Raw genomic sequence first — 27968 nt, 5'->3', positions numbered from 1 at the left:
ATGTTGCTGTCCTCACGACAACAAGAAAATTACTTAAATACATCTAATTTTGTCCTTAAAACATGGAATGGAGTGGAGTGCCAATATGGCAGTCTCTTATTGCCCTCCATACAAAAAAAATATTCACTTCGTGGGCATATTTTCGTGGGCAGAGTAAAACCAAAGATTTTTTTTATAACTAAACCAAGATTGACCACACCCTATCGTTTCCAATGGGAAGAAAGAGTCATCGTGGGTAGAACAAGCAAGGTGATGGGCAGAGCCAAGCCCGAGCTCGCGAGATCCTATTGGCGCCTTCTCGCCTGTGTCTGCATATTTCCGTTGGGGAACGCCTCCTCTGTGAAGTGCGCCTGTGCAATAACTCAATAAGCGTTTGCACTCCTAAACAACGCGATTTTAAAAACTTTTACAAAGGGTAAAGTCTACTAAACTTTAATTCACTATGTCCATAACATATTATAGTTTTGGGAGCACTGTGTTGATGTTAAATGATTAATCGATGAGAACATTTGCAGAATGTCAGACAAAATCCATCTCGCTCCATCTTCTCCCACTCCCAGCAAGTGGGCTTCTCACTGTCATATTTGGTAATGAGTAGAAACGACAAGCGGATGCTTCACATTTATACATCCGGTGAAATATCTGTCTCATTGTTCTATCTGTGGTAAAACCTCTCGCTTCGTCTCTTCCTCTCTATTTTTATGGAGTCCCCCGCATTTTCTTTGAAAGTGGCTACGTAGCTGCGTCGACATCAATCGCATGTCATGCGTTAGTACTTGCGCCTAAAACTGAAGGAGGAAATTATTTATTTAAAAACTGACGCAAGGGCGCTAAATCTAAAACAAACTGAATAAAATATGAAAATATATGCAGCTGCACAATCAGAAGTTTGTGATACACGCACGAAAGGTTCGAATGTACATTTAATTAAAAAAATAAAATATATATTTATATTATCCGCTAACAAGAAATGATGGTGTAGCTAGCTAGCTAACGTTAGCTTTAGATCTAGCTAGCTAGCTACGCAGTTATTTGCAGTGGGGAATATCTGACAAGCTAGCTAACATTATGATTGGTAGCTAGTTAGCTACGACAATGCATCAGCTGACATGATTCTAGTGTTAGCCTGTGTATGTTGGAAGAATGTTTAGATTGTGTAATTCAAGTCTTATGTCATTTGAACTGCTTGCCTGATGTGATTAACGTTGTAGCTACAGTATTTGTTAGGCCTTTTTTTCGCCTACGACGAGATACCTACATTAGCCAACTGGCTAACGTTAGCTAGCTAACTGAGTTGAGTGACTGCAGCTGTGCCAGTAGCAGCGCGAGTTAGGCCGCAGCATCCTCGGCACCTCACTACCCATGGTAGGCTCTGTTTTCTTGCAGAATGGCGCCTCGCGTACAGCTTGAGAAAGCAGCCTGGCGCTGGGTCGAGTCGGTGAGACCAGAGGACATACAACGGGAACATATTGAGATAGCTTACCGAATCTGTGTACCGGCGTGCAAGAGGGGAGCATGCAGGTAAATGTGCAACTTTAACTACTTATTTTTTTCCCCTAGCTAATTTCTTCAATTCCCAATGTCTAAACGTGTCCTTTATGTCATATTAAACTGCTATAATGTTGCGATAACATTAAGGGTTAATTGATTGTGTTTCACAACTACCTTTTGTCTGCTATTTTATTATTTTGTAGTTAACTAGTCGGTTGAATATCATGTGTATACATAGGCTACAAGGGGATAAAGTGACCCCCCCTAATGCTAATTTTAATACACCAATGGTAACATGATATTCTCTTACCTAATTTAAATAAGTACCCCCTTGTAACCAACATAGGAGAAGGTGTTTGCAGAGGGGTGTGGGGTTTATATAGCTACTCTACTGGTGCCAAAATTTGACTATAGGTTGTCAGCAAATATAATTAAAGGTTTACACTTCGTCTATGGCAAAGATACTTGTTTACCCTTTCATCTTTTTCTGGTGTTTGCTAGTTACTAGCTAGCTTGGTCTTCAGCTAGCATGGAACAAAAGGGGGGGGGGTCGTTCCAAACTCTGACACGGCTATCATGTCAAGTGCATCACGAGACAAATGTTGACATCATTAACCAGGTTTCCATCCAACCTTTTTACATGAGTAAAGTGGATGTTGGATAAAAAATGTAACTGTTAATGACAGGCCTGATGGAAACAAGACAATTAAGCAAAAAATGTCAGTGTAAATGCTTTTCTGTGCAATTATTGATATAACATCATACCGAAGTAAACGTTGTCACATATTGACATGTTGTGTGGTCCTCCCACTATGACTCATCGGGAAAGCATGCAGTTTATTAAGCTAGAGATTAAATATGAACTTCACAGGTTGTTAAAAATGCAAGGCGATGAGCTTGACGCTCCTTTCTAATAAATATCAAGGGTCTTATTCTGGTGACATGATCATCGGCTCTCGGCTGCAGTTTGACAAATAAAAATAATATTGATGCACCGATATGACATTTTTGGCCAATATGATATCCAATATTTTCCTTGCCAAAAAACCTGATACTAATATATCAAATTTTAGCAGCCCTTTGAGCATTCTAGTACAGTTAAATAGTTACCACATGGACGCAGCGGTCTAAGGCACTGCATTTCAGTGCTAGAGGTGTCACTACAGTCCCTGGTTTGAACCCAGGCTGTATCACAGATTTCAATACTAGTTGATGTCATAACTCGGGAGGATATCTTCTCTCGAATGAGCCATTGATCATATAGCCATTGAATATATTTTTTGCAATATTCCTACCATGAGAAATATGTAATTTATCTGAGGGTCTAGCACATTTTTCCTATTTTGTCTGCCTCTTTAGTCCAGGGTGTATTGCATGGTGCCGTTGCCAGAGATGATATTATAGAAAGGAGATAGGAATCCAATGAATGAATGAATGAAGGAACTTTTAACGCCCCACCCAGAAGACTGTCTCCCAATTGCGTTCAAGTTAATAATGTGTGTAAGTCGCTCTGGATAAGAGCGTCTGCTAAATGACTTAAATGTAAATGTAAATGAAAGAAGTTGTTGTTAGGCTATTGACGTCTCTCCCTCTGACCTTGCAGGAGGAATTGCAAGGGGAACCCAAATTGTCTTGTCGGTATTGGGGAACATGCCTGGTTGGGAGAGATTGACGAGAACACCTTCCACAACATTGACGATCCTAACTCGGAGCGCCGGGACAAGGTAGGCATACTTCGACAACATTCACAATGAACACATCTGCAAGGATGTGCTCCTGCCTGTTTGTGAATCCACATTACTTAGTTCCACTTCAAGTTAAAATGTCTGCCTTTTGATCTGCAGTGATGTGGAAACACTGGATGAGTAAGAGACAAGTTTGTTTGTACTTGTCCATCGCTTTCTTTCTCCCTCTTAGAACACGTTTGTGGGTCTGACAAACCTGGGCGCCACATGTTACGTCAACACCTTTCTGCAGGTGTGGTTTCACAACCTGGAGCTGCGTAGGACCCTGTACCTGTGTCAGAACGCCAGGGCAGAGGAGCACAACATGGACTCAGGTGTGCAAGCCCTCAGAGATCAGGCCAACTGTATAGGTGACCTCAGGTAAACCAAATTGTAGAGTTGAAACACAATTTTCCCTTTCTCAGACTACGAGCCTCGCAGCATATGTGAACACCTGCAGTACCTGTTTGCACTGCTACAGAACAGCAACAGAAGGTACATAGACCCCTCAGGGCTGGTCAAGGCTCTGGGGCTGGACACAGGACAACAGCAGGTAGAGCCCAATTATCTTTAAAAATATATATATATATATATTTTTTATACGTGTACAGGAAAGTCTGTGTGAAGAGTTCACAATGTTTGGAAGAAGCTTATTTGTTTTGATAGTGGCTATAGGAGGAAAACAAATAATAAAATGTTAAAGTTGAAACTGTGTTTTTATTTAACTCTTTCTTTCTCCTGCCCGTCTTCTTTCGCTTTCAGGACGCTCAAGAGTTTTCCAAGCTCTTCCTCTCGCTATTGGAGGACACCTTATCCAAACAGAAGAACCCAAACCTGCATAATGTCATCCAGCAGCAGTTCTGTGGCCAGATGTCTTACGTCACTGTGTAAGCCAGGACTACATTCAGCCGTCAACTTTAATCAGACTTAAATAACATTCTAACAACCTAGTTGTAGTTTTATTTGTTAGAATTTGGAATCTTCAGGTTGCCATGAGAGATGTCCTTGTACTTTCTTGCTTTATTGCTGGGTTTTATAAAGTCAAGCGTCTGACTATTTTGTACTTTGATATCAGTGGTGGTGCCAGTCAGAAATGCAACAGGATTTAACAGTCTTTTATTAGCATCATAAAGGCAGTTGGAAAAGTGCTGTGTCAGGTTAACTGGACAGTCCATGTCAGACCGGACACTAGGGTTTTTAACTAGAGGTTCTGGCTTTGTGGCTGCAAAGGTTATCCTTTTATCCGGGCCACGCTTTTGCCATGTATGATTTTTGGATCAAGATCAAAACGTCATTGCACTACCTTGTTTTTTTGTTGCCTTAAATCAATCCAGACTTCTACACAATACATTTCAACCCTCTGCAAAAAATAACAGGTGCAGACTTTGCACTGGTACAGACACTGAGTAAATCTGTCCCTGAGTGTTTCTCTGTCTGGCTTTACAACACAGGTGTAACCAGTGTGGTCGTGCTTCTCCTCTGCCGTCCCGATTCTACGAACTGGAGCTCAACATCCAGGGCCACAAGAACCTTACAGAATGTGTTACAGAGTTCCTCAAGGTAACCATGCATTATGACATCAGTTCCCCAAGGTAACAATGAAGCCGTAAGACTGCTAAATAGTTAACAAAATGTCTACACATATTATCTGAGTTGACCCTCTGATTACATTTATTTTTAAACGGTCTCTATGCACACTCACAGGACTCTACACACTCATGCACACTGACACTTCACACTCATGCACACTGACACTTCAACACACACACTCCATTTGCTCGCACACACATTTATACTGACTCCAGATACACAGTCGCATACAATCATCATATACGCTGTTGCTACTTTGTTTATCAAATATCCTGATGCCTAGTCACCTTTCCCCTATACATATCTACCTCTATCGCTCCAGTATCCCTGCACATTGTAAATATGGTATTGGAACTCACCCTGTATATAGCTTACTCACTAGTCATGTCTTTTTATGTCTTATTTTTATTTGTGTTTTTGTTCTACTGTGTTATTTTTAGTAGTACATTTATATTGATTACTGCATTGCTGGGATTAGAACTTGCAAGAAAGGCTTTTCACTGTGCACGTGACATTGAAACTTGAAACATTGTATAATGACATCAGTGTTCCCCAAGGTATTAATGCATTTTGACATCAGCGTTCCGCAAGTAACAATTAATTGTGACATCAGGGTTATATCCCCTGGTAATAGCGGAGCTACATAAAGATGGGGCCCAGTATAGGCCAAGAGCCACCAACCAAAAATGTGTTGTTCCGTGACCCAGAAAACGGAATTGCAAAATTTCAGCTACACCATGTAGATAATGTTATGAACATGAATACTGTGCGATTCAAAACATGTCAAATTTGCCCATTATTATTTAATCAAAGTTATGATATATATACCAGTCAAAGGTTAGGACACACCTACTCATTCGAGGTTTTTTCTTAATTTTGACTATTTTCTACATTGTAGAATAGTAGTGAAGACATCAAAACTATGAAATAACATATGGAATCATGTAGTAACCAAAAAAGTGTTAAACAAATCAAAATATATTTGAGATTCTTCAAAGTCGCCACCCTTTGCCTTGATGACAGCTTTGCACAGTCTTGGCATTCTCTCAACCAGCTTCACCTGGAATGCTTTTCCAACAGTCTTGAAGGAGTTCCCACATATGCTGAGCACTTGTTGGCTGCTTTTCCTTCACTCTGCAGTCCAACTCATCCCAAAGCATTTCAATTGGTTTGAGGTTGAGTGATTGTGGAGGACAGGTCATCCGATGCAGCACTCCATCACTCTCCTTCTTGGTCAAATAGTTCTTACACAGCCTGGAGGTGTGTTTTGGGTCACTGTTGAAAAACAAATTATGTTCCCACTAAGCGCAAACCAGATGGGATGGTGTATCGCTGCAGAATGCTGTGGTAGCCATGCTGGTTAAATATGCCTTGAATTCTAAATAAATCATTGACAGTGTCACCAGCAAAGCACCATCACCCCATCTCCATGCTTCACGGTGGGAACCACACATGCAGAGATCAGCCGTTCACCTACTCTGCGTCTCACAAAGACACGGCTGTTGGAACCAAAAATCTCAAATTTGGACTCCTCAGACCAAAGGACAGATTTCCACCGGTCTAATGTCCATTGTTTGTGTTTCTTGGCCTAAGCAAGTCTCTTCTTCTTATTGGTGCTCTTTAGTAGTGGTTTCTTTGCAGCAATTCTACCATGAAGGCCTCTCAGTCTCCTCTGAACAGTTGATGTTGAGATATGTCTGTTACTTGAACTCTGAAGCATTTATTTGGGCTGCATTTATTTGGGCTGGTAACTTGAATGAACTTATCCTCTGCAGCAGAGGTAACTCTGGGTCTTCCTTTCCTGTGGTGGTCTTCATGAGAGCCAGTTTCATCATAGCGCTAGATTATTTTTGCGACTGCACTTGAAGAAAGTTCTTTAAATTTTCCGAATTGACTGACCTTCATGTCTTCAAGTATTGATGGACTCTTGTTTCTCTAGGCGTATTTGAGCTGTTCTTGTCATTAATATGGACTTGGTCTTTTACCAAATAGGGATATCTTCTGTATCCCAACCCTACCTGGTCACAAAACAACTGATTGGCTCAAATGCATTAAGAAGGAAAGAAATTGCAAAAATGTACTTTTAGGAAAGCACACCTGTTAATTGAAATGCATTCCAGGTGACTACCTCATGAAGCTGGTTGAGAGAATGTCAAGTGTGCAAAGCTGTCATCAAGGTAAAGGGTGGCTACTTTGAAGAATCTTATATATAACACTTTTTTGGTTACTACATATGTTATTTCATAGTTTTGATGTCTTCACTATTCTACAATGTAGAACATAATACATAAAAAAGTCTGTACATATTTTTTCTTTACTTTTTACTTTTTTTTTCTCCCCTATTTCGTGATATCCAATTGGTGGTTAGTCTTGTCCCATCGCTGCAACTCCGGTACGTACTCGGGAGAGGCGAATGTCGAGAGCCATGCGTCCTCCGAAACACGACCCTGCCAAGCCGTAATGCTTCTTGACACATAGCTCGCTTGACCCGGAAGCCAACCGCACCAATGTGTCGGAGGAAACACTGTCCAATTGGCGACCATGTCAGCGTGCATGTGCCCGGCCCGCCACAGGAGTTGCTAGAGCGAGATGGGACAAGGACATCCCGGCCGGCCAAACCTTCCCCTAACGGCGCTGGGATGATAGTCCGCTGCCTCATGGGTATCCCGGTCGCGACACAGGCCGGGATCAAACCCGGTTCTGTAATGATGCCTTAGAACGCTGCGCCACACGGGAGGCCCTAAAAGGTATGATATTTAGCAATGCATATCACAGCACATGTGCTCCGACGTTGCTATGTTTCATCATGGTTACTTCTTTTGCACGCTGGCGCCCAGAACTATTTGTGTGTTTGGCGTTCGTCCTTGCATCAGCTCAACCAACATGTTTACCTTCACAGACCCAGATGAACCACGAAACTAGTAAATATGTTTCAACCATGGACATGGATTTTCTCTGTTAATATAAGACATTTTGCCAGCTGTATTTAGCCAACAAGCGCTGTAATTGCTCTTACCTGCTAGACACACTAAAGATATGTTAAAGTAATTAAATTACTCTGTTTTAATATCCAATTAAAATTAAACACTGTCAATTCATAAGGATTTGTAATTCCCTTATTCTATAATGATAGACAGAGCCCAGTCTTAAAGTCACACAGCAGAGTTTATTCAAGAGAGTACTGAGTACTTACACATTTTACCACAAGTTATAAACTGAAAATGACATCAGCGTTTTCTAAATGTTCCGTCTCTTCTTTACACTGGTAGAAAGGCTCTATAGTTCTCAAGCCTTCCCTCCTCGCCTGGAGGCAATGTCAGCCAGTGTAGATAAGCATTCTAGTCAGTCTGGAGATATAGTTCATTCATTTGTACCAAGGAACAGACCGTCATTGTTCTAAACTCTTGACCACATTCACCACATTATATTCAGTACTGGGATCAAGAAAGAAAATTCATACATGTACAGTAACATAGTATTCTGATTAGTACATATACAGTAACATAATAGTATTCTGACTCGTTAGGCCTGATTGAAATGTATACATAATTAGTCATTTTAGGTGAAAATTCCCTTAACAAGATATCACAACATTTGCTAGCTCTCACGGCTCTCAAAATAAGCAAGGACCTGACAACTAAGTAAAGCGCTCTTCTGGCATTTCATAGAAATCTATTCAGCATGTTTCAACAGCATCTTACAGTTAAAAAAAACAAACATTCATGAGTTGTTGATTTAAGTTATTTAAAAAAAATATTATCCTGTGAATTCTCTCTGCAGGAGGAGAAGTTGGATGGTGACAACCGCTACTTCTGTGAAAGCTGCCAGAGTAAACAGAACGCCGCTCGACGCATCAAACTGCACAGCCTCCCACGGGTACTCAACCTGCAGCTCATGCGTTTCGTTTTCGACAGGTCAGTTTGATTCATTCATTCCATCTGTAGTTTTGTAGTCTCTAGTCTACCACTCTTCACTACCTACCCTGAGTAGTGGCGTTGCTGAATGTGGTCTTTCCTCCTCTGGTTTCCAGACAAACGGGTCACAAGAAGAAGCTCAACACCTTCATCAGTTTCCCAGAGCAGCTGGACATGGGCCCGTTTCTGGAGGAAAAAGGTATTGCCAGCCTCTCAATGGCAAAACACGCTGTCCTCAATTTATACATGTGACCAAATAATTAATGATAAAGATGGATAGCGCGTCATCTTCTACGCTCGGACACACCTACCCGTGACCTATTTCCCCCTCTTTCCTCGTGACGATTTAAAGCCATCTGGCAAAAAAATGTAGGTATCGTACATTGTAACACATTCAAGAGTACAAATACAACATTTCATGACTATGTGCATATTTGGCGATATATAAAGACGGCCTTACTTCCTACATGTGACCAAATGTACTGTTTACATTCTTTAATTATTCTAGCTACGACCGGCTCATCACTTCTTTGAAAATTTCTCTCGATTTAGGTCATGGAGGCTAGCATTTGTTTATTTATTTGCTGTGACACCCATACATACAAAAGCCAACTAGGATCAAATGAAGAAATGTGTTTTCCTGCTGGTAGATGGAGACCTTTAGCTGAATGAGAAAATAAGTTTATTTCCTGGCTGATTTGGAATCATATTGCAGACATTGCGATTCAAGATCAATAAATGTTGACACATTAAACCTATACAAATGAAAGGCATTACTTTGTTGTATTACAAATGATTTCCATTTGATTGATTCTCTCTTGTTTAAATGCCATTTATGGTGCAGGAGACAGACATATTTTACCTTTAAAAATGACCAGTAGATAGCAGTATTGAACTAATATCGGAAGCTGACACTCTCAAAGTCAGTTCAATTCGCAATTGTAACCAGGAACACATTTAATTAATAAAATAGAAAACTGGAGACCGCTGCTAGAGACCACGTGTCACATGTTAATACAGTAAGAAAATACCATGACAGAGAATTGTCACTTGGCACAGTGTTATTTATAGGACACCAGCTAAACAATCAGTTATGCAGTGAAGAGCGTATTTGTTTTGTTCATTTTCTTTGATTGCCCTTAAATGTCGACCGAGAATAGCCCATGTTGCGCTACATGACTGAAGTTCTGTGAGAAAGTATTTTTGACAATGGTGTGAGGGTTGTTCCATTTGATTTAAATCACTTTTTACTGCACCCCTTTTGATTTGAATGAAAATGTCTATGCATATTTGCCCATGGTACAAATGGTCTAAAAGTAACTTAGATTTTAAAAACTTTTTAGACCCATTTTGCATACCGCACCATACCTTGAGACATCCATGTCGTCATCACTGAAAAAAAATAAACGATTGACATTGTCAATTTGATTATTTATTTATTATTATTATTTAATATAAAGTCATTTGTTTACCTTTCACAAAGTGTTTGTGTAAAATCAGTTTTGTTTTTCATTTTTGCATATGTTACTTGGATCCTATTTTACATAATCTGAAGTGTGTTGTGCCCGCTATCGGTTGAGACACAGCATGTTCTTGAATACAGGGTGGGTGTCATGTTTTGGCTGATAAATGTACTAAAATGGGAATACAATTCAAATGTTCAACTTTCAAATGGTAACACAAAGATGGTTGGAGGTCCACACTTCAGAGATCCTGACTTGAATGGGAATATAATTTGTTTAAAATTACACTGTCAATCTGCCATAGGAAAACTATTGAAATCATAAAAATATAGATAATCGAATAGACATGACCATTTAGGTCTACATTCAATGGTGGGTGGAACGGCAGCCATCTTTGTGGTACTACTTAATTTACTAGCTAAATTGCAATGGTCTGAAGGGTTATCTCCATTCTATCAATGATATTTCTATGATTTGAAATGACACCCATCCTGAATTCAAGAGTAGGCTGATGACGGGCACAACTGTGTTGTGCCCTCAACTGATGACGGGCACAACACAAACGCCTCAGATGTCAAATAAGCTACATATGTGAAAACGGTACAACAGATTTTATGCATTTTTAGATGTAATTTGTATTGTAATTATACAATAGTTTGACAACCCTGTTCTGTAAGTTTTTTAAAAAATATATCAAACTCCACCATTTATCTTTTCCAGTTATGAAGACATGGATGTCTCATGGTAGGGTGGGGTCAAAAAGTGAATGAAATCAAATGTAAAGACCCATGGTGTAAAGGCTGCAGACACATAATCCATGCTGTGGAAAGTTGGTTAGTCTGTGTGTGTGTGTGTGTTTGTTTGTTTTTTGGGCCTCTTTGGGTGACGTCCCCAGAAGATGAGAAGTGTGTGTACGAGCTGAGTGCGGTCCTGATCCACCGCGGGGTCAGCGCCTACTCGGGTCACTATATCGCCCACGTGCGAGACGCCCGCACCAGCGACTGGTACAAGTTCAATGACGAGGAGATTGAGAAGATGGAAGGCAAAAAGCTACAGCTGGGCATCGAGGAGGACATCGGTGAGCCTCCCTGAGTCCATATATACCCCCTTCACCTCTCCTCACTTTTCTTTCCCTTCACTTCCCTGAATTGTAGCAGTATTGTTTTGTAATACATCTTGGTTAAAAATGGACAGTTGTTTGGTGGTAAAAGTCCTACCCTTTCCACTCTTGATCACTTTTTCTCTTATATGCATTCGCTGCTGTTCTTCTGGTTTTTCTCCAGCCGAGACGGTGAAGTCCCAGACCCGTAAGCCCAAGTGCAGTAAAGGATATCACTGCTCCAGAAATGCCTACATGCTGGTGTACAAATGCCAGAGAGAGGAGGACACAGACCCCATGGAGACCAACATTGAGGTGCCAGGTGAGGATCGAACTACTGTACTGCACCTGGTGATTACTGTTGTACAATACATTATGTGCAAGGTAAGAATTGAGCTAGCTAAAGGGCTGCAGTGTGTACCTTTGACATACTTGATTCAAATAGTCAACAAGTCAACACCCCAGATAAAAATAGTTAAGAATAAATGTAAAAGGTGGTAAAAGCTATTCTCTAGTAAGGTTATTCCCAGGTGAACTGTGTAGTTCGATATTCCCTGCTATTGTAAAATTGGCTAAATGTGCATGGTACACTACCTGTTGCTGCAGAGGCCTGGTTAGAATGTTGTGGTTGTATGACCTTTGAACCCAGCGATGGGAGCTGTGATGTCAGTGGGAGCCCTCTATCTGTGCCAGGCTTTCTGGGGAGGCTGGTGGACCGGGACAACAGGAAGTTTGAAGAGTGGTGCCTGGAAATGGCCGACATGCGCAAGCAGAGCGTCGACAAGGGCAAGGCCAAGCACGAAGAGGTGAAGGAACTCTACGAGCTTTTACCTGCGGAAGACGGTTGGTAAAAACATTACCCCAGACATGTCACAATATTGCAATATGGAAGTAGTTATATGTTCATGTTTAATGCCAGTGTTTTCCACTAGCGCTGGCTGTCGGCTAAACCGACTAATTTTCAGCCCACAACTTTTTCCACTTAAATTAATTACGCTATTTTTCAATTTTCAATTTGATTTGTGTGTGCTGTGGATGTGCTCCAGTCTAATTTCTTTACACTGAGGAGGGGGGAGAATGTTGCTCCTTCATCATCTCTGTGAGTGAATTTCAAGACTACAGGGTGACCATTTTAATCGCCTATGTGCCTAAAAATACATGTCCGAACTGAAAAAGTATGAACAAGTGTGAGTTGTGATTTTATAGACAAAAATACATATGGAATTGTTTTTAGATGGATATACCATGGATCTTTTAGCTATTTTGAATTGATTTGATAAAACATTGAATTTGTCCTTTACTACTATAGCATATCACATCTGTATCACATCTGGCCATGATTGGGAGTCCCATAGGGCAGCGCGCAATTGGTCCAGCGTCGACCAGGTTTGGCCGGGGTAGGCCGTCATTGTAAATAAGAATTTGCTCTTAACTGACTTGCCTAGTTAAAGAAAGGCTACTTTTGAAAAATAAATGCATTTAATAACACATTCAGAAATGGTTAAAAAAATAATAATAATTAAAAAAGACAGTACAAAAATGAATCGTAAAGAATAAGGTTTTGAAGTGTCTGTCATATTGGGGCTGCAGAGTAGCCTACTGGTTAGAGCGCTGGACTAGTAACCGAAAGGTTTCATGTTCAAATCCTCGAGCTGACAAGGTACAAATCTGTCGTTCTGCCCTGAACAGGCAGTTAACCCACTGTTCCTAGGCCGTCATTGAAAATAAGAATTTGTTCTTAACTGACTTGCCTAGTTAAATAAAGGTAAAATTAAAAATATATATTTTTAATATCTAGGAGATGGAAGAAAGCAATTTTTTTTACACATTTCACCCCTTATTTTTGTTGGCACAATTACCTCTCTCCATACTTCCATTTATTTGTATGGGTTACTTTCAGACAAGTCCTGTGGTGGATGTTTGTAGAGTAAATCGGAGAACACCATGGTGTTCTTGAGTCACTCTTTTCCATAATGGGGTCATATTAGTTTGTAGCTCAAACGGTTTGGACGCTACAAACAAAGTTGGCACATCAGCATTGCCGACTTTGTACGATTCCCGTGGCACTTGTGGGGGTTCTAGAACAAAACGCTACAAATGTTTTCATGAGAAGACCGATTTTCGGGATGTATCTTTGTCTGAAGACACACCTCTGTTGCTCGGCTACCTTCCACCACAGATGCAGATGGTCAACGTAGGTGGATGCGTTGGATTGAGACTCAGCCCATGCTAAACACCTTATATCTCTAGCTTAAACTGACAGATTTTAATGGGGATTTTTGTATTTATATTACTTAAAATCCAACCGTGCGTCAATCTAAAAGACCTTCACTTGAAAAAAGCGCAATAGTACTCTTTGTCTCTTGAGAAACCGTAGCCACTTCCTCAAAATAGTCTCAATTAGTCTAACATAACCCAAGAAATCTGTAATACATTCTGGCGGTTTTGCCGAGGAGGTCTTACATGCTTACCAGACCACTCGTGCGCATGTTGATTTTGTCCACCCACACAAGGCGCGATCAGGACACGCAGGTTGAAATATCAAAATGAACTCTGAACCAACTATATTAATTTGGGGACATTTAGCTAGCTAGCTAGCTTGCTGTTGCTAGCTAATTTGTCCTGGGATTTAAACATTGGGTTGTTATTTTAACTGAAATGCACAAGGTCCTCTATTCCGACAATTAATCCACAGATAAAAGGGTAAACAGAGTTAATTTCTAGTAATCTGTCCTCCTTCAGGCTTCTTCGTCTTCTTCTTTGGACTTTGTATGGCGGTGGCAACCAACTTTAAGGTGCATTTCCACTACCAACTGGACTGGAGTGTGGACCTTAGTTCATCTTTCAATCACCCACGTGGGTATATGCTTCTATAAACTAATGAGGAGGCGGGACTTGCAGTGCATTAAGCTTCACAATAGAACCAAGTTCTATTTTAATGCCTGGCTACGCAGACGCTCGTGAGCAGTGTGGGTGCCATGATTGAATAACATGTATGTGTAAATGTATTTTGCAGGGCATGCGTCTCCAAGCGGTGTGGTCTACATTTTAGTCACACACTTTTACTTGTAACTTGGATGTTTGGTGTAGTATTTCTCAAGTGAGAAAATTCACATGAAAACGATTTCTCGTTGAATGACAACAGACACTTAATTGAGGAATCCCTACTGTTGATCATCGACGAAAGGCCGTAGACTTCGGCTACCAAAGTGTAGTGTGCACGAACAGCTGACAAATCCCTTGCCGAAGACCAAAACAAACAAAAGTCACACAATGTCATCATAATATATGCTCAAACCGTTTTGGATGGGAAGCATGCGGACTTAAGTGGTAACAAATGAGTACAAATCCACTTAGCCTTATTGTTTTTTGGCACATTCTTTTATTTTCTGTTGCGTTTCATATAGCAGCTATGTTTGATTTATTTTTCAAGATAATGTGGGCAGACTTTAGTCTCGAAGATGGGTTTAATGTTTTTACTTCGAAAACAGTCCAGATCATCTAGGCCTAGACGATTTCCGAAACGACTAACATTACACCGAATTCATACATTTTCAGTAATTTAAATTGGGGCTGGGCGATATGACGATATATATCGTGTGACGATAGAAAAACGTTTATCGTTTCATATTATGCTCTATCGTTTATTTCGTTGTCGCAAATCACACTCTTTACGGCAATATCTTTTCGTCAATTGGACGACGTTTTGCGTGCGGTGTGGAAGGAAATTTGCAAAACAAACACACATGGAGGAGAATGAACGTGACACGGAGCTCGTACCTAAAAGAGGGGCTACTTTGGTCACATGGACGTGGTTTGGGTATGAAAAGTCTGACACGGACCAAAAAAACGTCCTCTGTATAATATGCCGCAGGCCAGTCCTGACAACAGGCTCAAACACCACTAACCTCTTTTACCACCTACGCAAGGAACATGTGAAACAGTACGGAGAGTCTACAGAGGAGACCCAAAAAAGTACAGTCGAGTGCTCAAAACAAACCCCTGACTCAGACGTTGCAAGAAGCTTTTTCCCGCGGCACACCATATGGCAAAGAATCACGAAGATGGAACGAGAACAGCTGCTGTTACAACTTAAATCTGGGCCTCAATTTACACGGTCGAGAAACGGGGGTTTCGTGAGTTGGTGCTAACACTTGACCCAAGGTGCCAAATGCAAATTGATATGTAACACGTATTAATGCCAAAATAACATGCAAAACAGGCAAGCACCCCCCCCCCCCCACCACCACCATTTAAAAAATATTTATGTTAGGCTTATTTGTCTTTTCAACTATAGTTGGTGTTTTCTTTTTACCTTTTTAGATTGTTTACATTTAATATGTTTGTTACATGCTTAATTGAACATTTGCACAAAGGTTCTAAATAAACAAATTTTTTATTTGTTGAGTATAATTTAAAATGTAATAAGAAATAGGCCTTTACGTGGTCATTTTAGATAAACTATTTATTAATTGAATTCACTGAAAATGTGCGATATTGTGATATGTACAGTTATCGGGATATGAAATTACTTATATTGGGATAGGAGCTTTTGGCCATATCGCCCTGCCCTAATTTAAATTGTAAAGTCATGACTCTCTAAACACAATACTACAACAAATGTTTCCAATCTGGAAGATAAATTTGATAATGTTGTTTTGTATTTCGGGTTGGAATCAAGGCTTTTGAATGTTCTGGAGGCCATCTAAATTTGTGCAAACATTTTCATACCCAGGGGGGCAAGCTACCCCGGTACACTTGCGAGATCTTACACTTGCAGTGTACATTCGAATCCCCCATGGGGTGCAGAAAAACTAGTTGAAATGTGGGCTTGCATTTATTGCTGTATTGTGTTGAGGAGAGAAGTGCAATCATCACATTGAAATGAAGATTAGGGGCTCAATCCAACCCCCATTGCGGTATTTACGCAGTCACTCTTTTTCCAATGTTCAAATTAACTCACAAATTAGTCTTGGGTACTCTATTAAAAACCTACAACTACTACAAGGGCGACCCCTCTCACAGGTATTTTTTCACTTTTAGAAGTGTGTCGGCTTGGGCTAAAATACTGTAAATAAAGGCTCAAAAGTAAATAATTCCGGCCCATGTGAGATTAGAACACACAACCATTGAATTATGAGCCAACTGTTTTAGCAGACAGCGCCACCAACCAGTAAATATGAGTTGGCTCTGTGCAGGCCAGTGAAGTTCTTCCACACCGATCTCGACAAACCATTTCTGTATGGATCTCGCTTTGTGCACGGGGTCATTGTCATGCTGAAACAGGAAAAGGCCTTCCTCAAACTGTTGCCACAGTTGGAAGCACAGAATGTCATTTTATGCTGTAACGTTAAGATTTCCCTTCACTGGAACTAAGGGGCCTAGCCTGAGCCATGAAAAACAGCCCCAGACCATTATTCCTCCTCCACCAAACTTTAAGGTTGGCACAATGCATTGGGGCAGGTATCATTCTCCTGGTATCTGCCAAACCCCGAGATTCGTCTTTCGGACTGCCAGATGGTGAAGCGTGATTCATCACCCAAGAGAATGTGTTTCCACTGCTCCAGAGTCCAATGGCAACGAGATTTACACCACTCCAGCTGAAGCTTGGCATTGTGCACGGTCATTTTAGGCTTGTGTGCTGCTCGGCCATGGAAACCCATTTCATGAAGCTCCCGACGAACAGTTCTTGTGCTGACGTTGCTTCCAGAGGCAGTTTGGAACTCGGTAGTAAGTGTTGCAACCGAGGACAGACTATTTTTACGCGCTTCAGCACTCAGTGGTTCTGTTCTATGAGCTTGCATGGTCTACCACGTCACGGCTGTGCCGTTGTTGGCTCCTAGACGTTTCCACCGTTTTTAACGGTTTGAGCTACAGACAAGTGGTTTGCTTAATAGTGAAGGTGCAACCACGGACACGAAGCCATGCGTTTGTTTCTGTGGCAGAGGCTGTGTGGTACAGCTACGCCTAATCAGACTTGCCTGTGCTAATGGTTCTCACAGGTGAAGTAAAATGATTACAAATGACTTTGCTTGTGATGAACGCCCCTCAAATGATACTGTAACAGCTTGAGCGAACTGGACACGAAACAACGATCCAGATGTAAAACGTGCCTGTAATTCAATGTATTATCTTTCCTGTGCTGGTGCTCCCAAGTCAAAATTCCATGTGCATTCCACAGGTCATGTTTTATAAGTGAGTGTTAAACTAATTTATCACAATTAGGAAAGGTTTGTTCTCGGCACACCAGTTGGGGGAAGCTACTCTGAAAATATAGTTTACCAATTACTTTACACTGTAACAAGTTAAGCTACCCCTTAAGAAACATATAGTTTACTTAATAAAGTTACTTTTAAAAAGTAGTTTACTATATCCAAACTGCCTCGGACAAAATTGTAAATCAGACTACACATTGCAAGGACAGGGTTCATATGTTTACAGAATGTAAAATTGTTTCAAGTGAGAATTCGGTAGGTCTGATGAAAAAAATAAAGGAAATTCTTGCCTACTTCGCCCATCTTTTGTTTTAGCAGAAAAGTAGTGTAGTTCCATTAGTTAGCTACATGGCAAAAAAAAGTATTTAACTACTGAAAACACTACCTAGATTTGACTTTAGTTCAACTAACACCAAGCTACTGCAACATGTAGTTAAATTACTAGTTGTACTACATGTAGTTCACTACTCCAGCACTCCACTGCAGTAGGCTTATCTTACAGTCCTTGGTTCACTCCAGACCTGACGGCCCTCGACCAGCACAAAAACATCCTGTGGCGGACTGCAATAGCATCGAACAGTCCCCACGATATGCAACTGTTCAGGGAAGTCAGGAACCAATACACGCAGTCAGTCAGGAAAGCTAAGGCCAGCTTCTTCAGGCAGAAGTTTGCATCCTGTAGCTCCAACTCCAAAAAGTTCTGGGACACTGTGAAGTCCATGGAGAACAAGAGCACCACCTCCCAGCTGCCCACTGCACTGAGGCTAGGGAACACGGTCACCACCGACAAATCCATGATTATCGAAAACTTCAACAAGCATTTCTCAACGGCTGGCCATGCCTTCCGCCTGGCTACTCTTACCTCGGCCAACAGCTCCGGCCCCCCCGCAGCTCCTCGCCCAAGCCTCTCCAGGTTCTCCTTTACCCAAATCCAGATGGCAGATGTTCTGAAAGAGCTGCAAAACCTGGACCCGTATAAATCAGCTGGGCTTGACAATCTGGACCCTCTATTTCTGAAACTATCCGCCGCCATTGTCGCAACCCCTATTACCAGCCTGTTCAACCTCTCTTTCATATCGTCTGAGATCCCCAAGGATTGGAAAGCTGCCGCAGTCATCCCCCTCTTCAAAGGGGGAGACACCCTGGACCCAAACTGTTACAGACCTATATCCATTCTGCCCTGCCTATCTAAGGTCTTCGAAAGCCAAGTCAACAAACAGGTCACTGACCATCTCGAATCCCACGTACCTTCTCCGCTATGCAATCTGGTTTCCGAGCCGGTCACGGGTGCACCTCAGCCACACTCAAGGTACTAAACGACATCATAACCGCCATCAATAAAAGACAGTACTGTGCAGCCGTCTTCATCGACCTTGCCAAGGCTTTCGACTCTGTCAATCACCATATTCTTATCGGCAGACTCAGTAGCCTCGGTTTTTCGGATGACTGCCTTGCCTGGTTCACCAATTACTTTGCAGACAGAGTTCAGTGTGTCAAATCGGAGGGCATGTTGTCCGGTCCTCTGGCAGTCTTTCAACAGGGTTCAATTCTCGGGCCGACTCTTTTCTCTGTGTATATCAATGATGTTGCTCTTGCTGCGGGCAATTCCCTGATCCACCTCTACGCAGACGACACCATTCTATACACTTTCGGCCCGTCATTGGACACTGTGCTATCTAACCTCCAATCGAGCTTCAATGCCATACAACACTCCTTCCGTGGCCTCCAACTGCTCTTAAACGCTAGTAAAACCAAATGCATGCTTTTCAACCGATCGCTGCCTGCACCCGCTTGCCCGACTAGCATCACCACACTGGATGGTTCCGACATTGAATATGTGATATGTGGACACCTATAAGTACCTAGGTGTCTGGCTAGACTGCAAACTCTCCTTCCAGACCCATATCAAAGATCTCCAATCGAAAATCAAGAGACGGCTTTCTATTCCGCAACAAAGCCTTCACTCACGCTGCCAAACTTACCCTAGTAAAACTGACTATCCTACCGATCCTCGACTTCGGCGATGTCATCTACAAAATTGCTTCCAACACTCTTCTCAGCAAACTGGATGCAGTTTATCACAGTGCCATCCGTTTTGTCACTAAAGCACCTTAAACTACCCACCACTGCGACTTGTATGCTCTAGTCGGCTGGCCCTCGCTACATATTCGTCGCCACACCCACTGGCTCCAGGTCATCTACAAGTCCATGCTAGGCAAAGCTCTGCCTTACCTCAGCTCACTGGTCACGATGGCAACACCCATCCGTAGCACGCGCTCCAGCAGGTGTATCTCATTGATCATCCCTAAAGCCAACACCTCATTCGGCCGCCTTTCGTTCCAGTACTCTGCTGCCTGTGACTGGAACGAATTGCAAAAATCGCTGAAGTTGGAGACTTTTATCTCCCTCACCAACTTCAAACATCAGCTATCTGAGCAGCTAACCGATCGCTGCAGCTGTACATAATCTATTGGTAAATAGCACACCCATTTTCACCTACCTCATCCCCACAGTTTTTATTTATTTACTTTTCTGCTCTTTTGCACACCAATATCTCTACCTGTACATGATCATCTGATCATTTATCACTCCAGTATTAATCTGCAATATTGTAATTATTCGCCTACCTCCTCATGCCTTTTGCACACATTGTATATAGACTCCCCTTTTTTCTCTACTGTGTTATTGACTTGTTAATTGTTTACTCCATGTGTAACCCTGTGTTTGTTCACACTGCTATGCTTTATCTTGGCCAGGTCGCAGTTGCAAATGAGAACCTGTTCTCAACTAGCCTACCTGGTTAAATAAAGGTGAAAAAATAAATAAATAAAATAAAATAAAAATATGAATGCTAGTTTTAATTTAAATTACATTTTTTGCATGTTATCAAGTAGCCAGCATGTTGCTGTCACTATTTAAGGTTTACTTTTGTAAATCACTTTCCCTGAAATAAATAAGCTCAGTGAGTGGATTGACGAGCTCTTCTTTTTGCTCTTCAACCTGCACAGCTCCCGTATGCAGTGCATCAACGTATGTACTTCTTGAGAATGAAAAGTTGTGACATGCAGGGAGCGTGGTGGGCCTTTGACGACCAATCATATTGCTCAAATACAAATAACATGACTTTTCCGTGTGTTGTCTTCAATGGTTTTCAATGGCAGACTGTGACTGATCAGTACATGTCGCAAAAAAACGCATTATAAACCGGGTGGTTTGAGCCCTGAATACTGATTGGCTGACAGCCATGGTATACCATGGGTATGACAAAACATTTTTTTTTTCTGCTCTAATGATGTTTGTAAACAGTTGATTATAGCAATAAGGCACCTCGGGGGGGTTTGTGATATATGGCCAATATACCACGGCTAAGGGCTGTGTCCTGCCTAAGAATAGCCCTTAGCTATGGTATATTAGCCATATACCACACTTCCTCTGGCCTTATTGCTTAAGTAACATCTGCTAAATATGTTGTGCATGTGACCAAATTTTTATTTGATGTCAAACTGGAACGCAAAATGCGTTGAGAAGTTACTGGTCCGGTCGGGCCAGTGAATGACGAAATCCACCAGCCTAACATGTTTTTACTGGCCCTGGGCCTGCGGCCCGTTGTTAATGTCGGACCCTGCATGTTGCTGTTTTTTTTTCTTCCAGGCCAAGAGTATGAGTTTGTGCCTCTGGAGTGGCTGAAGAAATGGCTGGATGACTCGACGGTCACCAAAGAAATCGACAACGGCAACTTCCTGTGTTCTCACGGTAAACTTCACCCAGACAAGGTGGGGGAGGCCAAGAGGATCTCCGTCAAAGCTGCAGAGCTTCTCTTCGACAAATATGGAGGAGGACCCAGGCTAGATGGTAAGAGCCATTGCAATGGCTGATGTGCAGTGGATATTCTCAGCTCCTCTCTGCAACCTCTGACCTCTTCTGTGTGACCCTGTGTGTACAGGCTCAACTCTCTGTGAAGAATGTGTAGGGCAGAGATGCAGGGTGCTGCGGCTAAAGAACCAGCTGGCCGAGGATTACAAAGAAGTCACCAACCTTGTCAAGTGCCCGCCCAAAAGGTAACCGCTGACTCCCTCAGATTCATGGCAACATTTTGTGTCCGTAAAACGGTTGGTCAAAATAACCATAACTTTGTAAGTAAGCGGAATGCACTTATTTAAAAAAAATAATAGTAATACAGTTTTAATACTGCATTTAGTAATTGTATCCTGTGCAAGTGTGTGTTCTTACGTCTCACCCCTGTCCTACAGTGATGAGGGGTACTGGGCGGGCAAGACGTCTCTGCGGAGCTGGAGACAGTTGGCCTTGGAGCAGCTGGAGGAGGATGAGGAGGAGACCAAACACAGCAACGGCAAAACCAACGGAGAGGGACCAGAGATCACTGCTACTAAAGGTACACAAACCAGCAGAGATCTCTACTCCACCTTCAGTCATCGTGATAACTGGTCGTTTTCCAAGTTGTACGATTTGTGAACTCCACTATTATCATTAGTCAGGTGAGAAATAACATGCATTCCCCTCTTTGTGCAGAGATCATGAGGATTATTGCTGTCTGATTCTTGTCTTTATCAAAGCATTGCTCACTGTTTGACTATTGCTGTCTCTTTCCAGAGTATGGCCCGGAGAACCTGGACGGAGACGAGGAGGAAATGAAGACCTTCAACGAGGACATCCTCTGTCGGCATGGCGGTCTGAGTATCCTGGAGAGCGAGCGGCGGCTGGTGACTGAGGAGGTGTGGTCCAAACTGAGGGTGTACTTCCCCAAAGCCCCCCAGTTCACCCAGCTACAGGAGCCCTGTCAGCATTGCTTGGTAAGAAGGGACTGACGGACGGATGTGGTGGGAGGGATTAGAGATACTGTAAAATAAAATGTCTCTCCCTACTTGTCTTCTAGCCTTGTGACGAAAAAAATACAATGATTAATGGGTGGCAGATAGCCTAGCGGTTAAGAGCATTGTCACTAACTGTAAGTTCGCTGGTTCGAGCCGTCTAGGCGGAAATTCAGATGTGCCCTTGAGCAAGGCACTTAACCATAATTACTCCTAAGTCACTCTGGATAACAGTGTCTGCTAAATGACTAAAATTTAAATGTGTTAACTGTGTGATACCCCTGTGTTTTCTTGTAGAGGCTGGAGCGAGAGGGGAAGGAGAATGAGGCTCTGAACAGGATGATGGCGTCGGAACAGAAGAGCTCCTTACTCAACCTCTTCCAGGAGAAGAACAGGCCCACACTCACCAAGTGGCCACAGGTAATAACAATAGGTAGTACATGGCTAATAACAGGTAATAACTGCTAGTACACTGGTAATAAAATGGCTAACGACTGCTGGGACACTGGTAATAAAATGGCTAACGACTGCTGGGACGCTGGTAATAAAATGGCTAACGACTGCTGGGGCGGTGGTAATAAAATGGCTAACAACTGCTGGGGCGCTGGTGTAAAATGGCTAACGACTGCTGGGACGCTAGTAATAAAATGGCTAACGACTGCTGGGACGCTGGTAATAAAATGGCTAACGACTGCTGGGACCCTGGTAGTAAAACGGCTAACAATTCCTTCCTTCAATTCTTAGAGTATATACTATTGGATAAACTGAATATATGTTGTTGACATACTGATCAACCCCATCTTTGTTTTAGGAGACAGATATTCTCTACATAGTTCCTCTGTTCTTTGTAGACGAGTGGAGAAGGTTCATCAGGTAAGTCCTTTCCAAATCCAACAGTTTGGATGGTGAAGCAGTCCAAAAAAAGTCAAAGATGGCATGAATGTCTCTGACTCTGTCTTTCTGTGTCTGTCTATAGGAGGCCCACTAAGACCACCCCAGTGTCAAGCGTAGGGAACAGTTTGCTCCTATGTCCACATAGAGGCTTCATGTTCACCTTCGACTCCATGTTAAAGGGAGACGCCCAACAGTGAGTGACTTCACTGACCTCTGACCCCTCTTGACTCAAGTTGTTGTGTTTTATACAGCACTTCTTTGGTCTTTATCATCCATCCCTCCTGGTCTCATGTTGTGTGGTGTTCCCTCTGCACAGTATAGCTCTTCTCTGGCCCGACGAATGGGAGGTGATCAGCAGACACTTCCTGGTTGATCAGCCAATCTCCATCTGCCGGATCAGCGGGGCCACACCCAACGGCTCCAGTGTGGAGTACACCACCCAGCCTGGTGAGATTTGAGCCCACGTGATTTCCCCTCGACTGCGTGACTGTTGGTGATTTGATTCTTTGAGATCTGCAGAGGAACTGTTTGACGGTGTTGTGTGAGAGTTGACTGTGCATGTGTGTGTCCAGAGTTGTGTAGGGACTGCAGAGAAGGCTTCATTTTCCAGCAGCAGAGGGACATGAGAGAGTATGCACAAGCCACAGTCTACGTACGCAAGGTCATAGACGACAAGAGGGTGAGTCTTTTTCTCGCTCTCCCTTCTCCCTCTTTCTCTCTGTAGTAAATGGTTCTTGTCAGTGTAATATGTAAATTGTATGAATCTCCAGAGAAGAATACAACTTGTGTCTTCCTCTGTAGTTGAAGGATGCAGCTCCTGAGATGAATGTGAGCGGGTCGGAGGCAGAGGATGAGAGGGAGGAGCCTGTTGCTAAGGTGGATGGAGAGCGAGACCCTGATTTCAGCCAGGTAGGATACAAACCGCTCGCCTCAGTTACAATTTTTATGGCTCATAAGTCTCTTAAGAATCGAATGTTTGAGTAGTTTTGTGGAAACTCTAAGCTCTTTACCAATAATGTAAAAGTGAGAAGCCCTTTAGAGGATGATTGACATGGAATATTACCCAATGTTGCCCTTGCTTTCTGGTCACATGACCCTCTGTCCAGTCAGAGGACGGGGCAAAGCGTCAGAAGCTGAGTGACGGCACCGTCAGTGCTGCCGCAAGTCCCACCCCTGTCAGTGCTGCCGCAAGTCCCACCCCCATGGCCAGTGGTGGCAAATCGGGGATCAGGAGGAGCACGAGGCACAGGAAGCTCCGGGGAGAGAAAGCACTCATCGTCTCAGCCAATCAGACGCTCAAGGAGTTGAAAATACAGGCGAGGGATTCATAATATATCCTCCTTGCCTTTGCACCACTCTGGATCTATTCATTCCTGATCCTAACTCTGGTGTGTTGTAATGGTCCTCCCTCAGATCATGCACGCCTTCTCCGTGGCCCCGTTTGATCAGAACCTGTCGATCGACGGCCGGTGTCTTACGGACGATTCTGCCACCCTTGGCAGCCTAGGAGTCATCCCAGAGAGCGTCATCTGTCTGAAGGTACGAACACTCCCCATTTTAGATTGTTGACTTTTTGTTGAACAATGCGCAGACAGATGGGTATCTAATGGGAAAGTGAACACGTCGTCACGTGATTACTGGAGACGATCAGCGAATGCAGTTACTCATACCTGAATCTGTGTTGTCTTTTTCTTTCAGGCTGATGAACCCATAGCAGATTTTGCAGCAATGGATGATGTTTATCAGGGTATGTTTATTTTTGTCTCTTTCCATAATTTGTTTTTCTCCCTTTTGTTCTTTCGTACACCCAGAAATTCCTTTTTTGCATTTGCCTATGTATAGAAAGATCCTATTTTCAAACAACTGTTTCTGTGCTCTCTTCTCAGTGTGTATGCCTGAAGAAGGATTCAAAGGTAAGGATATTTTCTGATCACTATTATGCTTAGACAATGGTCGTGACTGAGTACCCATACTTGCGTCCTAGTCCGTTTGAGTAGTATGTGGCTTTTCGAGAGTACTTTAAATGCCCGGATGTCATACTAATTTTGGCTTTGACAAAAGCTGATAATCAGGTATGGGGGTGTGCTACCAAAATTCACCAATAACCCGAAACAGTAATTGCGCACAACGCATTCTCAGTATGCGAAAATAGAACATTTTAGTATGTACATTGTTGAAAATAGTGTTTTAAATGCCTGGATGTTCTCATTTCGGCTTTTCACCTAGTAGAATTTGATGCACACTTTTCCACGATTCATTGGAAGAGGTGGGCTGCAGGTGATAGACGGCTTATCATTGGCCCTAAGTTCATTTCAAGTAGCCAAACAACACAACTAGGCTACTTAGCAGTCATTCTTAACTTGTTCCCAATGATCAGGGCTTTCGTTTACAATGTTGCTGTCCAGTAGTTCTGAATTTGCGATTCACCAGACCCCACATTGGTTTCCTTCTGTGCAATAGCCTTTTGATTTGAAACGTTTGTATGTACTAGGCTATTTTATTTCATATAATGTGTGTGTGTGTGTGTATATGTTACAGCACTTTGGTTTCACTAATAAATATGTTGAAATGGAACCAAATGATCTGTTTCTGTCTTCAGTCCTTTTTACAATCGGATAGATTGGCTATATGGGCTACGGTATAGGTCAAATGTGATAATCCTTCTCAGGTTGGTTATAGGTAGACTATTACACCTTATTCTATTCAGAGTTTGGAGAAATTAATCTAATTGGAAATGGGCTATTATCAGGCTGGTTAATGCGATACATATCTGTTGAATTTGGAAAAATCCACCTGCACTCGGCCCCGCCCCACCTGCTCAGCCAGTCAGGAGGCGCTACTGCGTTGCGGCCGTGGCATACTTTTTACTAAACGGTATGTGCTAAATAGTATGCGACGATGAGTACATAGTATGCAGTTTAAGTATGTGGTACGCTGGTATGGGTATTCAGACATGGTCAATGTTTACATTGGCCTGCAGTATGTGGAGCTATGTTAAATTTGACCAGATTTATTGATTGTATGTCAATGTTGGTAAAACATGCGTATGTATCCATTTAGGGACTGGGCTTCTTGGCCACTGAAGAGAACACAAGTCGCTGCCCTCGAAGCGGACTGAAGCTGGACAACAAGAATAAAATGCTTGAAATAGTGTCCATGAATGGGGGAAAAAGTGCTTTAATTTTTTTCTTTTTTAAACTGTGACTATGTTGCAAACCCTTTCTTTATCACAAAAGTAGCGGCTGGCTTTTAATATTTAAAGACGTTTATGCATTCTCTGGGACTATGTGGTCACACTCTCTTTGCCCGGACTGTGAGTAGAAACGGGTCATTAGTTGAGTGGCATCTTCCAATATGGAGCCCAAACTTCTCTCTTCTGTCTGCTTCCGTAGGCTTCTGAGAGGATAGGCCCAGTCGTAGAAGGTGCCCATTTTTATTTCGATTGTAGGACAAAATTTTCCTTGAATTTTACAAGAGAAATTCTTTTGTTCAATGGAAGCTTGTGGTCATATTTAAAGAATGCATAATACATATTTAAAGAATGCAAATGTTAAATATTGAAAATTGTAACTGTTCGGTGGTTAAACAACCTCAACAAAGTTAACAAAATACTCCCTTGTGACATTTAGGAGAAGAAAATATGTATATTTCTTAAATGAGTTAAAAAAAACATAGGAAATTTAGATTAGATTGTGCTGCAGTCAGAAACCGATGCAGGCCTTGGTGTGAGCTGTTCTTTTCTCTATTTCATATGGGCAATAAAGTTATGTTTTCTTCTAATTTGAATGTACAGATTCTCACACATTGTTTTGGACTTGTTTGTGCACTGTAGGAAAATACAATGGGCGGTTTCCCCGACACACATTAAGCCTAATCCTTTGTCCTGGAAACCGCCCCTCTGACCACTGATATTGGATTAAGTAAGTATATACTCACATTTTGTAATTCATTCTCTAATATACACAGTAAACCAAGTCTGGATGTATTGTACTGCAACTACAAGAGTGGATGGTTGGTGTTTGTAGTTTTAGTACTACTATTTGCATAATTCTCTTTTGCAATTGAAGAAAATTATTTCACTCTAATTTAAATTTCTCATAAGTGAATAAACATTGAGCACAGTTGAGTTCTCCCTAAGCACTGATCTTGAAGTATTTGTTGACAAAGAGGGTAAACTGATCCCAGATTGGTGTCTTTTTAATGTAATGATTTAACAAAATGCCTTTTGGAGAATGCACAGTTTGTAGCTCGAGCAGTGGGTGTGTCAACAGAAGTGTATGGAAAGCTGATTCAAATGGCATTAAATGTGGAGAATGATAGGCTACATTTGCATCTGTTGGCAATTAAGTAGGCTATTAATTGGTATGCCATAGCGGGTTACTGTACCCTACCATTTGATACAATAAACATATTGAAATGATGATATCACTGGAGCCATTGCAAGTCAATTTGTGCCACTTGTGTAGCCTACCTGGAGCTGGAAAATGGATTTAATAAATAGCCTATAACTCAGCATCTTGTTGTAACCTTATTTGTTATTATGCCATTCTCCACATTCAATGTCAGTTTCATTGTGGACTTTTCCCTGAAATTAGATGTTGGCCTTTCAGGGGCAATAGGCTAACGTTACCTATGTCTAGCTCAGCAAACCATGGCAAAGTTGAATTGCAATTATAAACCCAGATTTTAGTCACCGTTCTCTTATTTAATATCCTTCATGTTTAGAGGTAATGTTTTCCCATTTGTGGA

General features: G+C 42.0%; 1 protein-coding gene across 3 annotated transcripts; it reads left to right on the top strand.

The window, feature by feature from the left end:
• Positions 1-660: 660 nt before the first annotated feature.
• On the top strand, positions 661-27640 carry usp48 (ubiquitin specific peptidase 48). Of its 3 annotated transcripts, none has more exons than XM_046311067.1 (27): positions 661-909; positions 1387-1521; positions 3095-3215; positions 3409-3550; positions 3641-3768; positions 3978-4102; positions 4667-4775; positions 8586-8719; positions 8836-8918; positions 11081-11260; positions 11466-11603; positions 11975-12124; positions 21148-21348; positions 21440-21554; positions 21747-21889; positions 22108-22307; positions 22623-22745; positions 23137-23198; positions 23302-23412; positions 23536-23666; positions 23792-23898; positions 24021-24128; positions 24326-24535; positions 24633-24758; positions 24918-24966; positions 25106-25132; positions 26280-27640. In XM_046311067.1, the coding sequence occupies exons 2-27, from the start codon at positions 1388-1390 to the stop codon at positions 26300-26302; spliced, it is 3180 nt and encodes a 1059-aa protein (XP_046167023.1). In that variant the 5' UTR covers positions 661-909; position 1387; the 3' UTR covers positions 26303-27640. The 3 variants fall into 3 exon arrangements, with proteins under 3 accessions (XP_046167023.1, XP_046167021.1, XP_046167022.1); XM_046311065.1 differs by having other exon boundaries at positions 11078-11260; XM_046311066.1 differs by lacking the exon at positions 661-909 and having other exon boundaries at positions 920-1521; positions 11078-11260.
• Positions 27641-27968: the final 328 nt, after the last annotated feature.

The sequence above is a fragment of the Oncorhynchus gorbuscha genome, linkage group LG18 (genome assembly GCF_021184085.1).
Source record: "Oncorhynchus gorbuscha isolate QuinsamMale2020 ecotype Even-year linkage group LG18, OgorEven_v1.0, whole genome shotgun sequence".
NCBI classification, from domain to species: Eukaryota; Metazoa; Chordata; class Actinopteri; order Salmoniformes; family Salmonidae; genus Oncorhynchus; species Oncorhynchus gorbuscha.
Note: the sequence above shows the minus strand (reverse complement) of the source record. Positions and strands in the feature narration are given on the sequence as shown.